The following is a 16,411-nucleotide window of genomic DNA, read 5'->3' as shown; positions in this document are numbered from 1 at the left end:
CAAATGAAAATTTCACACACAAGGGTCTGTGCCAAGATTCAAACCTAGAACCTTTGAACTGTGGGGAAAACCACAGCCACAGAATGAAGAAGGAAAAACTCAAGACAGAAGAAGAGTATGACTAAAGATTTCCTGTTCAGAAGTAACAAGTATACATGATGAGTCACTTTTGCTCACACAGGATGCACACCACAAGATGCAATGCATCATTTCGGCAAACAATCAACCTGGGGAGACTGATACAGTTCACAGAACTGTACTATGAAATCTACAGACAGGACAAAACTGCACCCTTTAAAAAAAAAGTTTTAATTTATTTTCTTTCATGGAGCAATCAAAACAAAAACAATGTGATGTATTTTAGTTTCGCTGTGCACAGATTCCAGACGATGCCAAGCCGTTCCATGGCGAACTCCTCTTTGGCGATCTCAAGCTTGGCTGAGTCGAGCTGCCGTGCACGAGCATAGGCTGAAGGGACTGCAGCGGCGATGTGGTGCTCCACACTGTGCTTAGCCACAGCTGTGGAGATTGCCGGCTTGGTAAGGTCAGGGAACTCAGCAAGCAGGCTTTGATACAGATCACTGGTAGGTATGTGTTTGAGAGGCCGAATGTGCATGCCCCTCCAAGCGTGCATGGGTACATGGCAAAAAGAGACGGCATCCATGAAGTGGCAGTTTGTAACATCCAGGGGTCGATTAGATGCACAGAAATAGTCCGCACCCAGCAGTAGAATGAGACCAGCTGGGTCCAGTACAGTCAGCATCCTTTCCATAAATTCGGATGGTTTGCCGTACCTGAGGTCATTGAGGGACAGAAGTCGGTCTGCCTTCTCCAGTTAGGACAGGTCAAATGATCAGCTCATCAGCAAGCTCTGCAGGAGCCTGATAATGACACGGATCATTTGAATCAGGAGTGTTGCAGCAGGGTGAGATGGAAAACATGCAGGATAGCAGCCCTCAAGGACTGAAGTTGGACACCAGTCCTGACTTGAGGGCATTGTACTTGCCGATAGCTGGTGGAGCCTCCAGTAACAGCTTTGCTTTGGCTGTCATCGAGGCATGAAACACTGCCGCCACCACATGCAAGTATTTCATGTGATCCTGTGGTGTTCCTCTGAGTAAGAACTAGCCCTCACTGTGCTGACATCACAGCCATGGGTTGTGTGGTCAAATATTTGGGCAAGTTGACCATTTCGGGTTGCATCATTTTTGCTCACGTCAGGGTAACCTATTATGGAGATGCTCTCAATGACAAGACGAGGAGACGAAGGCAAGTCGTGTCTCTTTGACTTGCCACACAAAACTTAACTCTTCACATAGTAAGCAAAAAGCTTCTGCTCTTCAACCCGTTGATCTCTATTGTCCCTTCAATCAAAGAAATGTCATCCTGCCACTCCCTTAAATACTGTATACAGGTCGTTGGTGGATTTCTATCCCTTGTAGGTCACTCACCACAGGGCTAGCATTGTCAACTTCGAGAGCAAACAATGTGAGAAAATGTGTTTTAATTGATTTTTGGTGAATATTTTTCTGACTTAAATATCTCCTGCTTCTCCACAGTGTGATAATTAGTAGGCTACCATCACTATTTGAAACAGCACTCGGAAATTGGAGTGAGAAAAGGTGTTTTCATTGATTTTTGATGAATATTTTTGTCAACTTATGACTATTTTGGTGACATAAATGTCACCTACTTCTCCATAATGACACATATGATGTTAATGTGAGCTGTAGTGTTTAATGGCCTACCAATGCCATCTACGACAGCATTTAGAATGAGAGGTGTATATTGATTTTTGCTTCAGATTTTTGTCAATTTATGACTGTTTATCCTTCCTAAATGGCTCCTTCTTCTCCAAAATGACAGGAACAACAATTTGAGATTGAGTAATTAGTGGGTTACCATTGCCATCAACTAGAGCAATTAGAATGAGAGAAGGTGTTTTCATTTATTTTGTTGAATGTTTTTGTCAATTTATGACTATTTTCGTGACCAAACTATCACCCACTTCTCCAAAATGACAGACATGAAGTTCACTTGATATATATAGATAGATATACATCAATCTATATATATATAATATAGATATATTATATATAAATAGACAGATAGATAGATCGATAGATCGATAGACAGATAGATACAATAATATAATAAATTGGCTCCTACTCCTCTAAAATGACAGCGATGTGCTGTACTACGACAAATATCAAGTCAAGTACAACTTTATTGTCGAATCAGAATGAGAAAACGTGTCAATGATTTTTGGCAACTTTGGTCAACAAGTCAAGTCAACAGTATTTATAGAGCACTTTCAAACAGCCATCGCTGCATACAATACGTATATGTACTATATGTACATATTGTATGCAGCGATGATAAATACTGTTGACTTGACATACAAAGTGCTGTACATGGAGCAATTTAAAATGCACAATAAACAGTAAGACAAATTGGTAATAAAGGCGGTAGAAAGCACCAAACACTAAAATCAAGAACAAATCTAAGTCATGCTGAGTCGAATGCCAAAGAATACAAGTGAGTTTTGAGGTGACTTTGGTGACATAAATAGCTCTGAGTTCTCCAAAGTGACACATATGATATTGTTTTAATTTGTATTCATTCGTGGGCTATGATTGTTATTAATTACAACAACTAGAATGAGTAATTGTGTTTTTATCGAGTTTGGTGTATATTTTTGTTAATTTATAACTGTTTGTCTATTAAAGGCCTCCTTCCAAAATGACAGACATGACAGATTGACACTTTGAACTGTAGAAATGTGTGTGCTACAGTTGCCATGTACTACAACAACCAGAATGCGGAAAATATATTGTCATATTTATTAAAGATTGTTGTCACTCCTATTTCTCCCTAGTGATAGATATCAGCACATTTTCAGCTGTACAAAGTAGTGGTCTACCATTTCCAGCGACTACTAAATTTAGAATAGAAATAAAAATCTTAGTTGATTTATGATCATTTGTTCCACATGTCACCCAAGAACATGTAATTTGTCGATCGTCCCTAAAACAGACGGGGAGCGAAGATCAAACATGAAACAACACGACGACCATTGTACGCGTTGTCAATGTGGCACGCCATTTAATCAAATATGTTCTATATGTTGCAGCGGTGGTCGAAAACGGGTGTCGTAGCGCTTGAATTTGACGTACGTGAATGTGTTCAAATTATGCAAAATGGTAAATCACATAAACGTTTCCGGATCGAGGCCTTATAACTTAGTCTTTTCAAACTCATGACTAATTTGATATTAAACATCGATCGGGTATCACCTGCTTGTCCGCCGACAGTGCTCGAACGGCATTTGACCGGGAATGCCCGCCTTGTAGGGTCTCTGAGCTCTCTCCCCGACCAGCATCCGTAATCTCTGCGGGTTGCATCGGCACTATCCGCCAGCAGATGTTGTGATTCCATTCAAGAAAGGCAAACGCCGTTTTCCCCGCTTGTGTCCCTCAACTGTAAAAGTAATCATTTCGTTGTTGGGTGTGAAAAATGTCACTGTGGAGCAGCTTTCAAATGTTGCCCTTACCAACTTTAGGCCGCACTATGGCAAGTTCTGATCTGTTCGTGAGGAACGTGCCATTGAGGAAGTCAAGTTCGTGCTATGCTTCTCTAATCTCCACTGTCTCAGAATAGTGACACTTGACACTCACTTCCTGACATTAGACTCCACCTACAGTGTCTGCGTATGGTGCATTCTGCCGGCCAAACAAAGCTAGTTGAGACGAAATATTAATTTATGGAAAAGACATTCAAGGAGAAAACTGTCGTTGTGAACAATGTATTTGTGGAAAAAAAATTCAATTGACAAAGTGAAAAATGAAAACCGTGATAGAAAAAGGGGGTGACATGAACAAATGAGATAGAATGAGAGAGAATGACAGTTTTACGAACCTTCAAAAATAATAAATACACTGTACATATGTCACACTTCAAAGCCATGACTGTGATCTGTGTATCGCTGGTGACTGTGAGTGTGTGTGCGTGATCACACACACACACACACACACACACATACACACGCATACGCGCACCCCCCCCCCCCCCCCCCCCCACACACATAGACACACGTCATCAGCTGAGAACATGTGTGAACATGTTAATACATCTTTTAAAAGCTGAGTTTCTGGATATTTGAATGGTACCATACATATTACAATTGTTGAATTTGAACCGGAACTTGGGGAGACCTCAAGCTTTGATCCTGCAGTGTTTTCAAGTCCTAATCAACATTCTAAATCCATTTCAAGGCAGCTTTTGTGAAAAGAAATTAGACGAACACAAGATTCGCCTTGCGGCCCGGTGATGCATTGGTTAGCGCGACGACCTCGCAATGCAGAGGTCGTGGGTTCGATCCCGGCTCCGGCCTCCCTGTGTGGAGTTTGCATGTTCTCCCCGGTTGGGTTGCGTGGGTTTTCTCCGGGTACTTCGGTTTCCTCCCACATTCCAAAGACGTGCATGGCAGGCTGTTTGAACACTCAAAATTGTTCCTCGGAGTGAGTGTGAGTGCGGATGGTTGTTCGTCTCTGTGTGCCCTAAGATTGGCTGGCAACTAGTTCAGGGTGTCCCCCGCTTACTGCCCGAAGACAGCTGGGATAGGCTCCAGCACCCCCCGCGACCCTAGTGAGGATAAAGCGGTTCGGAAAATGAATGAATGAATGAAAGATTCACCTTTTTTTCTGTTTTCGAACATCCATAGTTCAGTGACAGGAACACTTACACAGATTGTTACTGTATGGGTGAAACATTCATCATGATAACATTTTCAATATTTCAAAAAGATACCTCTTTCGACCAGCTCTCATCAACCCAGTATGTCACCTGGTTCCTGCCTGCCCGTCACAACAGAGCAGGTAAGGAACCAACTGAGGAAGATGAATGTGAGGAAGGCAGCAGGTCCGGACAAGATCAGTTCCCGGCTCCTCAGGACCTGCTCTGACCAGCTGTGTAACATTGTCCAGCACATCTTCAACCTGAGCCTGAAGCTGGGCAGAGATCCACAGATGTGGAAAACTTTGTGCCTGGTCCCAGTGCCCAAGACCCCCCACCCTAAGGAGCTGAACAGCTACAGACCGGTGGCGCTGACGTCTCACCTGATGAAGACGCTGGAGAGACCTTCGACCGCTGGTGAGCCCGTCACTGGACCCGCTGCCTGGCATCGGCGTGGAAGACCCCATTATCTACCTCCTCCACTCAGTGCTGTCACACTTGGAGAAGGCTGGGAGCACTGTGAGAATCATGTTCTTTGATTTCTCCAGTGCCTTCAACACCATCCAGCCCAATTTGCTGGGAGGCAAACTGCAGAACGCCGGAGTGGACCACCATCTCACAGCATGGATCATAGACTACCTCACAAATCGTCCGCATTACGTGAGATTGCAGAGCTGTGAGTCGGACCGGCTTCTCTGCAGCACTGGAGCGCCGCAGGGGACTGTTCTGGCTCCATTCTTGTTCATCCTCTACACCTCGGACTTCAGACACGTCACTCCAAACTGCCACCTTTAGAAGTTCTCCGATGACTCTGCGATTGTGGGCCTCATTACAGAAGGGGACGATCGGGAGTACAGGGGACTGACAAAGGACTTTGTGGACTGGTGCCAGCAGAATCTCCTCCAGATCCACCCTAGGAAAACTAAGGAGTTGGTTGTGGATTTCTGCAAGAAAAAGTCCTCACCAACACCGATGAACATCCAGGGTATGGACATAGAGAGGGTGACCTCCTACAAGTACCTTGGTGTTCTTCTGAACGACAAACTGGACTGGTCTACAAACACGGACACCCTGATTAGGAAAGGACAGAGCCGACTCTTCCTACTCAGGAAACTGAGGTCTTTTGGGGTTCAGGGGTCACTCCTTAAGACGTTCTATAACTCGGTGGTGGCCTCGGCCATCCATTACGGCATTGTCTGCTGGTCAGGCAGCATCTCAGCCCGGGACAGAAAGAGACTGGAGCGACTGGTCAGGAAGGCCAGTTCTGTCCTGGGTTGCTCCCTTGACACTCTGGAGGAGGTGGGCAACAGAAGGATGCTAACTAAGCTAAAAGCTATGATGGCCAGTCCCTCCCACCCCCTCCAGCCCGCCCTGACAGCACTTGGTAGCTCCTTCAGCCAGAGACTGTTACACCCGCGCTGCAAGAAGGAGAGATACCGACGCTCGTTCCTACCGACTGCTGTCAGGCTGATGAATAAAAAATAACAATCATAATAATAATAATAATTAAACGATTTGAAGGAAAATTGTAAATAGTACTGTGATTTATCCATTTTGTGTTCATATTGCATTTAATTGAAAGATGTTTGTTGTTTTTTTTCTCTTTCTTCTTTCTTCTTTCTACATACATTCTTGCTGCTGGAGGCTGTAAATTTCCCCAGTGTGGGACGAATAAAGGATATCTTAAAACTATGCTGGTACTCAAAATGGTTCAAGAACAGCTACAAATTTACTTTGGGTGCACCTTTCCAAGGCATTTTTGGCTAAGTTGCCCTTCAACCGCCGGGTTGCGGGGGGCAGCAGCTTTAGCAATGAAGCCCAGGCTTCGCTCTCCCTTGCTACTTCTTCCAGCTCTCCCCAGGGGATCCCGAGGCGTTCCCAGGCCAGCTGCGTGACAGTCTCCCCAGCATGTCCTAGGTCATCCTCAGGGATTCCTCCCGGTGGTACATGCCCGGAGCACCTCACCAGGGAGGCATCCGAATCAGATGCCCGAGCCACCTCATCTGGCTCCTCTCGATGAGGAAGAGAAGCGGCTCGACTCTGAGCCCCTCCCGGATGACCGAGCTTCTCATCTTATCTCTAAGGCAGTGCCCGCACACCCTGCGGAGAAAACTCATTTTGGCCGCTTGTATCCGGGATCTTGTTCTTTCGGTCACGACCTATGCTCGTGACCATAGATGAGGGTTGGAACGTAGATCGATCAGTAAATTAAGAGCTTCGCCCTTTGGCTCAGGTCCTTCTTTACCATGACAGACCGATATAACGTCCGCATCACGGCAGCACCGATCCGCCTGTCAATCTCTCACTCCCTCCTGCCCTCACTCGTGAACAAGACTCCAATATACTTAAACTCCTCCACTTGGGGCAAGGTCTCCTCCCCGACCCAGAGGGGGCACTCCACCCTTTTCCGACTGAGGACCATTGTTTCAGATTTGGAGGTGCTGATTTTCATCCCAACCGCTTGACACTCGGCTGTGAAACGCTCCAGTGAGAGTTGGAGAGCCCTGCTTGAAGGAGCCAACAGTACCAAATCATCTACAAAACGCAGAGAGGCAATACTTAGGGCACCAGAACTGACCCTGTCAACGTTTCGGCTGCGCCTAGAAATTCTGTCCATCAAGGTTATGAACAGAATCGGCGACAACGGGCAGCCTTGGCGGAGTCCTACCCTCACTGAAAACGATTCCGACTTACTGCCGGCAATGCGAACCAAACTCTGACATTGGTGGTATAGTGACCGAATAGTTTAGACTGCATCAGCTGCTTGGCACAGTCCAAGCTGTGGCACTTAGTCCAGGGGGCGTCGACTCAGTGCAGGGGGCGTTGAGGCAGCAAAAGCCCGCACAGTGTATCCAAAGGAAGTGCGTCTGGCAACACGATGCCGATTGCCGAAACAAGCTAGACCCCACCCTCGCTCGAATAAAAATATATGTTTGTGCAACACGGAAAACACACTGATTATCAGAAAAAATGTGTCCGTCTGACTTCTAGCGTCATGCCGGCTGTCATGTCAGCACCTCGGACTTCAGACATGACACTCCAAACTGCCACCTTCAGAAGTTCTCCGATGACTCTGCGATTGTTGGCCTCATTACAGAAGGGGATGATCGGGAGTACAGGGGACTGACAAAGGACTTTGTGGACTGGTGCCAGCAGAATCTCCTCCAGATCAACCCGAGGAAAACTAAGGAGTTGGTTGTGGATTTCTGCAAGAAAAAGTCCTCACCAACACCGATGAACATCCAGGGTATGGACATAGAGAGGGTGACCTCCTACAAGTACCTTGGTGTTCTTCTGAACGACAAACTGGACTGGTCTACAAACACGGACACCCTGATTAGGAAAGGACAGAGCCGACTCTTCCTACTCAGGAAACTGAGGTCTTTTGGGGTTCAGGGGTCACTCCTTAAGACGTTCTATAACTCGGTGGTGGCCTCGGCCATCTATTATGGCATTGTCTGCTGGTCAGGCAGCATCTCGGCCCGGGACAGAAAGAGACTGGAGCGACTGGTCAGGAAGGCCAGTTCTGTCCTGGGTTGCTCCCTTGACACTCTGGAGGAGGTGGGCAACAGACGGATGCTAACTAAGCTAAAAGCTATGATGGCCAGTCCCTCCCACCCCCTCCAGCCCGCCCTGACAGCACTTTTTAGCTCCTTCAGCCAGAGACTGTTACACCCACGCTGCAAGAAGGAGAGATACCGACGCTCGTTCCTACCGACTGCTGTCAGGCTGATGAATAAAAAATAACAATCATAATAATAATAATAATTAAATGATGTGAAGGTAAATTGTAAATAGTACTGCGATTTATCCATTTGTGTTCATATTTAATTGAATTTATTTATTTATTTGAAAGATGTTAGTTGTTGGTTTTTTTCTCTTCTTCTTTCTACATACATTCTTGCTGCTGGAGGCTGTAAATTTCCCCATTGTGGGACAAATAAAGGATATCTTATCTTATCTTATCTTATATAATAGGCTCTTATTATATGAGAAGTGTTTTATGAACGTTTGTACTGTACGTCATACTCCAGTTGATTGAGAGGTCCCGCCTCTAAGGGGGAGTTCCAGAAAGTGACTGCGAGTGAGCACACCGCATGTTTGATGACTCTGCCACGTTGCTATTAAAAGTCACATAAAACGTAAACCTTGTCTGCTGACCATCATTACATCGGCTAGGCTAGCTTAGCTGTTGTCGTAGTTCAAAGCTTAATATGTGGCGTGGGTTGGGTCGGCGCCGCAAGTAAGTGCTCGCGCGCACAGCTGAGAGCAGCAGACTATCAACTGCTGAGTGCCGAGACGTGCTTCACTCGAGTGACGTTGCTACAGTACGTGCATATTATGGAGCAGCTTCCGGACAAATACAAATAGTCCGCCGCGTAGAGCCATTTTGATCTCCTTTTGGAGAATAAGGTATTCATTAAAATCTCCTTGTCTCACCAAGTGCCTCTCGGATTTTTGACATGTCTTATTCCATTGTGTGTGTGTCTTCTCCACAACAGAGGAAATAGCATGCATTAAATGCAACAGACTGAAATTTAAAACACTGGAGCATCTTATTTTTCTAAATCAAAAATTGTGAAGACAAAGCCCACAAGCATCCTCATTCACATGAATTTCACATTATTGAAACACATTGAATGATACAATATGAATGCATGGATGGGAATTATATTGTCAAGGGTCAATGTCATCTTTATTGTCAAATATGCTTTATGTATGACATGCAGCATAGATAATTTCTTCCTCTCAATCCTCAGTGCATACATGCATGTAAACATGCTGTGCATTAAACACACGCAGCTAAGAAAGGATAGCAGCTACACTATATAAAAAAGACATGTAATCTGAACAGTATAGACACTATAAACAGCATAAACAATGGAGCTTGTGGCTACACTGAGCTTTTAACTCATTCAGTACCAGTCATTGGGTAGAGTGAGGTAGTGCATTGTGTACAGGTCATCATCAAATCAGTTTGTTCAGTCTGTCAAGTGGGTTGGCTGCAGGGATTTTGAAGGTCCAGCAGGTGGCAGTGGTCAGCGACACAGTATCGGTACAGTATCAACACAGTGTGTCATTGTGTCGACACGCCTCATGAGGCCTCGTGGACCCATGCTCATGGACCCAGTGTTTAATAAACACTTACTAGTTCACGTATGCGCTTAGAATAATCCCCATGGGAAGAAGAAACTGTAACCAACAGAAATTGGATCGAATAATATTTACGAACATGGGCAAAGCAGTGGCACGGCATGGAATACCCCGGCAATGAGTCGACCGCCAGAGCAGCCTAGATATAGCAGGTGCAATCACCGACAAATAGGCAGCAGGTGTGCAGGCGGCAGAAATGAACGCCTGCCACCTGCTGCCAATTACGGAACATGACAATGCGTGTGCTGGTGACACTAGTCTCACCACTGGCACAGTGAGCCCACATGCCTCCACAGCATAGCTTAATTGGCAGAACAGTTTGTTTGCTCTGAACATTGTTCAGTGTCTTTGCACGGCAGCTACTAGCAGCGGGACAAGGAAATTGCATACCAAAACATTGGACTAGCATGCATGGGAAATAGGCAAAGGTGAAAGAGGCTGTCACGTTCCATATTTGTCAGCAGGGGGCAGGCTTCCTGCTTGCCGCCTGCACACCTGCCACCCATTTGTGGATGATTTCACAGGCTTTATTTGGGCGCTATGGCAGTCGACTCACTGCTAGAGTATTCCACGCCGTGCCATTACTCTCGCCGAGTCCTTCTCGAGTAAATCATTGCCTTAAAGTCTAGTGACTGTTATTGCGTGCATTCTTATCATCTCGTGTGAGATTCTATCGTTGCCTAAATATTCTCCTTGCTATTTTTTCCGCAAGCGTTTTCTGTTGCCTCCTTATTTATTCCTGGTCCTTATTTTGACCAGCGTCTTCTGTTGTTTCGTCTAGACCAGTATTTTGTGTTTATATTAAATCTAATTTTTTCTGACAATTTTTTTTGTGTCTGCTATTTCGGGGATCCACATCCATATATTGTTGTGCACGAAGCGATCATTCTGTCGCTTCGGGTGCAACGTGACAGAATACTCCGGCCACCATGGATCCCGCAGACATAGAAAAGATTTTGTCTGCTCTGTCCCGTCAAGAGCAACAGATTAGTCAGCAGGGCCAAGCCATTATGCAACTCCGCGGCGCGGTTTCCATGCTGGCTCATAGGTTCGATGATGTCAAACCCAGTCTTGTACGGTTGGAGGAACGGAGAGCACCTCCCTCCGTGGTTCACCATACCACCACTGAGGCACCTGTCTCTTCCCTCTCAATGAGTAGAGAACCGTCGCTTCCACCCCCCCCCCCCCACCCCACGTTACAGGGGTGAGCACGGGCAGTGTGGGCACTTTCTCCACCGGTGCTCGCTCATCTTCGACCAGCAACCTTCCGTCTATGCTAATGACGCCGCGAAGGTTGCATATGTAATGAGCCTATTGACAGGTCAGGCGGCGTAATGGGCTATGGAGACGAGCGACGCAAGGCCGAGCCTCCGGTCATCTTTCCACGACTTCGTAACGGCGTTTCGCGGGGTGTTCCACCATCCCGTACGGGGCAGAGAGGCTGAGGGCCAGCTACTTGAACTCCACCAGGGGAGGCGATCGGTAGCGGACTATTCGATCGAGTTTCGGATTTTGGCCGCCCAGAGTGGCTACGATGACCGGGCGCTGTGTGTACTGTTTCGTCGCGGATTAAACACCCAGCTCAAGGATGAACTGGCGACCCGCAACCACAGTTCCGACCTGGAAGAGTTAATCGAGCTCTCCCTACTGTTGGACAACCGCCTGAGAGAGCGAAACCGGAAGCGTGGACGTGATCGGTTCCCGTTCCAGCATGCCATGTACCGCGGGGAATACCGTGGGACGCTTCGAGCAGCAGGGCCCGGGGATCACCCCCGATCCCGGAATGTTGCCACCGAGGAGGAGCCGATGCAGCTGGGTGCCGAAAGCTCTGGATCGGAGGGGAGAAGGCGCCGGTTCAACGATCGGGCTCGGTCTGACAGCGGCCTACAAGGACCTCATGCTGCTCCCAACCGTCCGGAACCTCAGCCATCCTCGTTCACCGAGTACTGTGAGTCACGACCCCGCGCAGAGCCTCCCGAGCCTCGGCGAGTCGATTCCCGGCCGGGGCACCCCAAGAGACTGGAACTCGAAGGGGAGATCTATGGGGGGTCCCAGTCGCGACGGGTTAGGGCCCTGATAGACTCGGGGGCTGATAATTGTTTTATTGATACCGACCCGCCTCTGACTTAGGTTGTTTTATCGAGGAGTTGGCCGAGAAGAAGCGGGTTCATGATCTCGATGGGCGCCTCCTGGCGGTTGTAACACAAAGAACAGAACCACTAAAACTGCAAGTATCCGGAAACCATGTCGAACATCAACAGTTTTATTTAATGCGGTCTCGAGCCGCTCCGGTTATTCTGGATTTGCCCTAGCTCAAAACTCACAACCCCGTTATTTCTTGGGAGCGCCCGGCAATAGAGAGTTGAAGCCAGTACTGTTACGAGCATTGTTTGCAATCAGCCGTAGGGGAGCGCGAACGTGCCGGTGAGGACTCCCCTGAAACAATCTGCCTTGACGGAGTGCCAAATTGCTATCATGACTTACGACAGGTATTTAGTAAGGATCGCGCATGCTCGCACCATCCATACGTTGCCGAATTCACGGCTATATCAGGTGTCTCAACCAGACCGAGAGGCATTAACGGAGTACATAAATAGCTCGCTCACTGCAGTTCTAATTAGTCCGTCGCGATCACCGTTAGGTGCGGGATTCTTCTTTGTGGGGAAGAAGGACAAGTCGCTGCGACCGTGTGTGGATTATCGTGGGCTAAATGACATCACTATCAAAAATAAGTATTCGCTGCCGTTGTTAGACTCCGCCTTCGCTCCTTTCCAATCAGCCACTATTTTTTCAAAGTTAGATTTACGCAGTGCTTACCATTTGGTCCGCATTCGGGAAGGAGACAAATGGAAGACTGCTTTTAAGACCCCATTAGGTCATTTCGAATATTTAGTCATGCCATTCGGGCTGACTAATGCTCCCGCCGTATTCCAAAGCCTGATCAACGACGTGTTTAGGGACGTGCTGAACATCTTCTGTTTCGTCGCAGTTTCATATAAGACACCAACCAAACAATAACAAAACAAACTATTCTTTGAAAATAAAGTCAACAGATCATTTGCATTTTGAAAATCGGCGATACAACAGCAAATAACTGAAAATGTTGAGCAGCTGAGATTGAACGAACTTTCGTGCACGAAGGTGACTACAATGCACCATTATAAATTGCAGGTGAGTGGATTTATTTGATACATTTTTATATCTCTGTCATTTAGTTCATTATCATTAATTTAATACTAATACTAATACTAATACTACTAAATGACAAGAAGAAATGTAAAATAAAATTCATTTACTCACCAATGTAGTGCCTGGGACCTTACACTGAAGAGCTCCAAAGTCATGTAGGCAAATGATGATGAGGAGGTCGCTTACTTGGCAGAGGCCAAAGTGGCTACAGCAGAGGAGCTGAGCTACCCACTGGAGGCTGACCGAGAAAAGACGGAGAGGGAGTGAAAGCACAAGACGAAGGAAGTTACACTCCTAATTCAAGGAGCACTATGGCATAAATATGGAGACACAGAGCTGCCTGTAGCTCGACAAGGTGCAGAAGTTGAGTGCAGGAGTGTTGAGGCCTCCTCCACCCGGCGAGATGTACCTCTGGGGGCCAATGAGTTCATGCTGACTCACTTGGACAGGTTGGTGCTCAAAGCAAAAAAGCACACCAAAACTGAAATAACTGGGCTCCCTCTCCTGAGCAAAGAAGCTTCAAGGGCCACCTAAGAGACCTTGACATGTAACTTCCCCAGTTGGTGGCTCAAAAGGCCACCTTCACCAGAGGAGCAGGGGTAAAAACAAACACTGAAGAAAGGCCCCCTCATCAGGCGGTTGCAGCGATTAAGTTCAAAGCCACAGCTGTACCGAAGTTTGCTGGCAACCGACGAGGCTACTACAGATGAAGGTAAGGATGAGAGAATCAACTGGATCCAAAGAAGTGAAGAAATTTAAACTTCTTGACAGCCTCGCTGAGAAAGTGGCTGGACATCTATACCTGTTAACATACCGCTCGCCAGATGAGATCTTTAGAGTCCTGGAGACCAAGTTTGTCAACCAAACGACCATCGCTCTCTCGATAATTCAAAAGTTTCAAGCAACTCCGCGAAGGAAAGTAAGAGAGCTCATCCAAACTGTGGAAATGACGCTTAATGATTAAAGTGAATTGGATAACATTACAGAGGGGGACGATCGGGAGTACAGGGGACTGACAAAGAACTTTGTGGACTGGTGCCAGCAGAATCTCCTCCAGATCCACCCTAGGAAAACTAAGGAGTTGGTTGTGGATTTCTGCAGGAAACAGTCCTCACCAGCACTTATGAACATCCAGGGTATGGACATAGAGAGGGTGACCTCCTACAAGTACATTGGTGTTCTTCTGAACGACAAACTGGACTGGTCTACAAACACGGACACCCTGATTAGGAAAGGACAGAGCCGACTCTTCCTACTCAGGAAACTGAGGTCTTTTGGGGTTCAGGGGTCACTCCTTAAGACGTTCTATAACTCGGTGGTGGCCTCGGCCATCCATTATGGCATTGTCTGCTGGTCAGGCAGCATCTCAGCCCGGGACAGAAAGAGACTGGAGCGACTGGTTAGGAAGGCCAGTTCTGTCCTGGGTTGCTCCCTTGACACTCTGGAGGAGGTGGGCAACAGAAGGATGCTAACTAAGCTAAAAGCTATGATGGCCAGTCCCTCCCACCCCCTCCAGCCCGCCCTGACAGCACTTGGTAGCTCCTTCAGCCAGAGACTGTAACACCCGCACTGCAAGAAGGAGAGATACCGACGCTCTTTCCTACCGACTGCTGTCAGGCTGCTGAATAAAAATAACAATAATAATAATAATAGTTAAATGATGTGATGTGTGTGATGTGAAAAACAATTGTAAATAGCACTGCGATTTATCCATTTTGTATTTATATTGCACTTAATTGAATGGTGTTTGTTTGTTTTTTCTTCTTTATACCCACATTCTTGCTGCTGGACACTTTAAATTTCCCCAGTGTGGGACAAATAAAGGATATCTTAATGCCACATACATGATCACTGAATGCTTGGAGTTGTATCAGGTGAACAGGACCCTAAGAGTCTTCGTTGCGAACTCGATGAGGATGTGGAAAACCACACTTGAAGCCAATGGCAAGCCACTTACCCAAGTGTCCATCAAATGTGGCATTTACCAAGGTGATGCACTCTCCCCACCGCTGTTCTGCATAGGACTGAACCCCCTAAGCCAAGTAATTTAATTAATTAATTAAATATGAAAGACAATTGTAAATAGCACTGCGATTTATCCATTTTGTGTTTATATTGCACTTAATTGAACGGTGTTTGTTTTTTTTTCTTCTTTCTACCTACATTCTTGCTGCTGGAGGCTGTAAATTTCCCCAGTGTGGGACAAATAAAGCATATCTTATCTTATCTTCTTATCTTATCTTATCTTATAATCCAGATGTCATGCAGAAACCAATAGTGACTAAGTGCATTCAGTGAAAGTTCCCAGAGAGTCGAAAGAAAGACTGGCTCACCTATGCTGTTGCTGAGAGGAATGGTGTTAACAGGCACAATCACTTTGACAAGCTGATTGCGTACCTGAAATCACAAGAGTCCATCTATAAATAGCAAGAGCAGCTGAAAGATGTTGAACCTGCCAAGGAGAAGACCAAGTTCCTAAAGCAGGCCAAATCAATAATATCTAAGTCCAACAGTGAAACAGTAGGGGTGTTCACACGGCACACATTTGCTTCAGTGCTGCACCGATGTACTTTGTTGTGATGTATCTTACACCGGAGCAAGTTTTGTGGACCGTTCACACCAGGGACGTGCGGTCAGGGGAGGCAGGTGAGGCAGAGTCGCACCTCTGAATGCGCATTGCATTGCGCAATCACCACAAACAGGGTTGATACATGCAACTGGCACTTACTGCTTGCCGTACATCTGCACGTCGCCAATATAATGTTTGCAGATACGTTTATTTGACCTGCTTTTCCACATTCTGGCTAATGTTTTTAAACCATTAAAGTTTAATGGGGTTTTTTTTATAACATATTCAGATTTGCTGATGGGAAATAAAACCGCAGTGAAACGGCATAAGTTGCGGCAGATAGTTCTCTGCCGCAATTAAGAGGGTGTACGTGAGCAAACAGGTACGTTGCGCTGTTCTTCTGCGCAGAGGCGCCAGGCGAGTCAAGTGCCATCCTTTTTTTTAATTTGCTACGTCGGACTGCCAAAATGGAAGAAGAGGATTATATATCAAGGCTTAAAAAACCTCTCAAAACTGGACTTTCAGTCAAAAGTGGATGTGATTAACATAGGGAGACCAACGCCGGAGCGAAAAGTTTTGCTTCAAACTACGGGACAGCCCGGACAACTATTCAAATGAGTCGTACAGCCGAAAAGAATGGTGATGTGGTTGTCCTTCGAAAACCCATCTTTACTGTTTTCCCTGCCTTTTGTTCTCAACTTGTGACATTGTCTGGACTAACACAGGATATTGTGACATGAAAAGCGCAAGGATCGATTTGGCATT

General features: G+C 46.3%; 2 protein-coding genes across 3 annotated transcripts in view; one reads left to right on the top strand and one right to left on the bottom strand.

The window, feature by feature from the left end:
- The window catches only part of LOC127599769 (uncharacterized), a 131,348-nt gene that overhangs the window by 54,343 nt on the left and 60,594 nt on the right, over positions 1–16,411 (bottom strand). The gene's annotated exons all lie outside the window — the stretch shown is intronic.
- On the top strand, positions 489–14,907 carry LOC127599886 (uncharacterized). The gene is made up of 3 exons (XM_052064097.1): positions 489–544; positions 7,749–8,295; positions 14,528–14,907. Exons 1-3 carry the CDS (start codon positions 489–491, stop codon positions 14,636–14,638), a joined length of 714 nt encoding a protein of 237 aa, XP_051920057.1. The 3' UTR covers positions 14,639–14,907.

This window comes from Hippocampus zosterae, chromosome 4, assembly GCF_025434085.1.
Source record: "Hippocampus zosterae strain Florida chromosome 4, ASM2543408v3, whole genome shotgun sequence".
NCBI lineage: Eukaryota > Metazoa > Chordata > Actinopteri > Syngnathiformes > Syngnathidae > Hippocampus > Hippocampus zosterae.
Note: the sequence above shows the minus strand (reverse complement) of the source record. Positions and strands in the feature narration are given on the sequence as shown.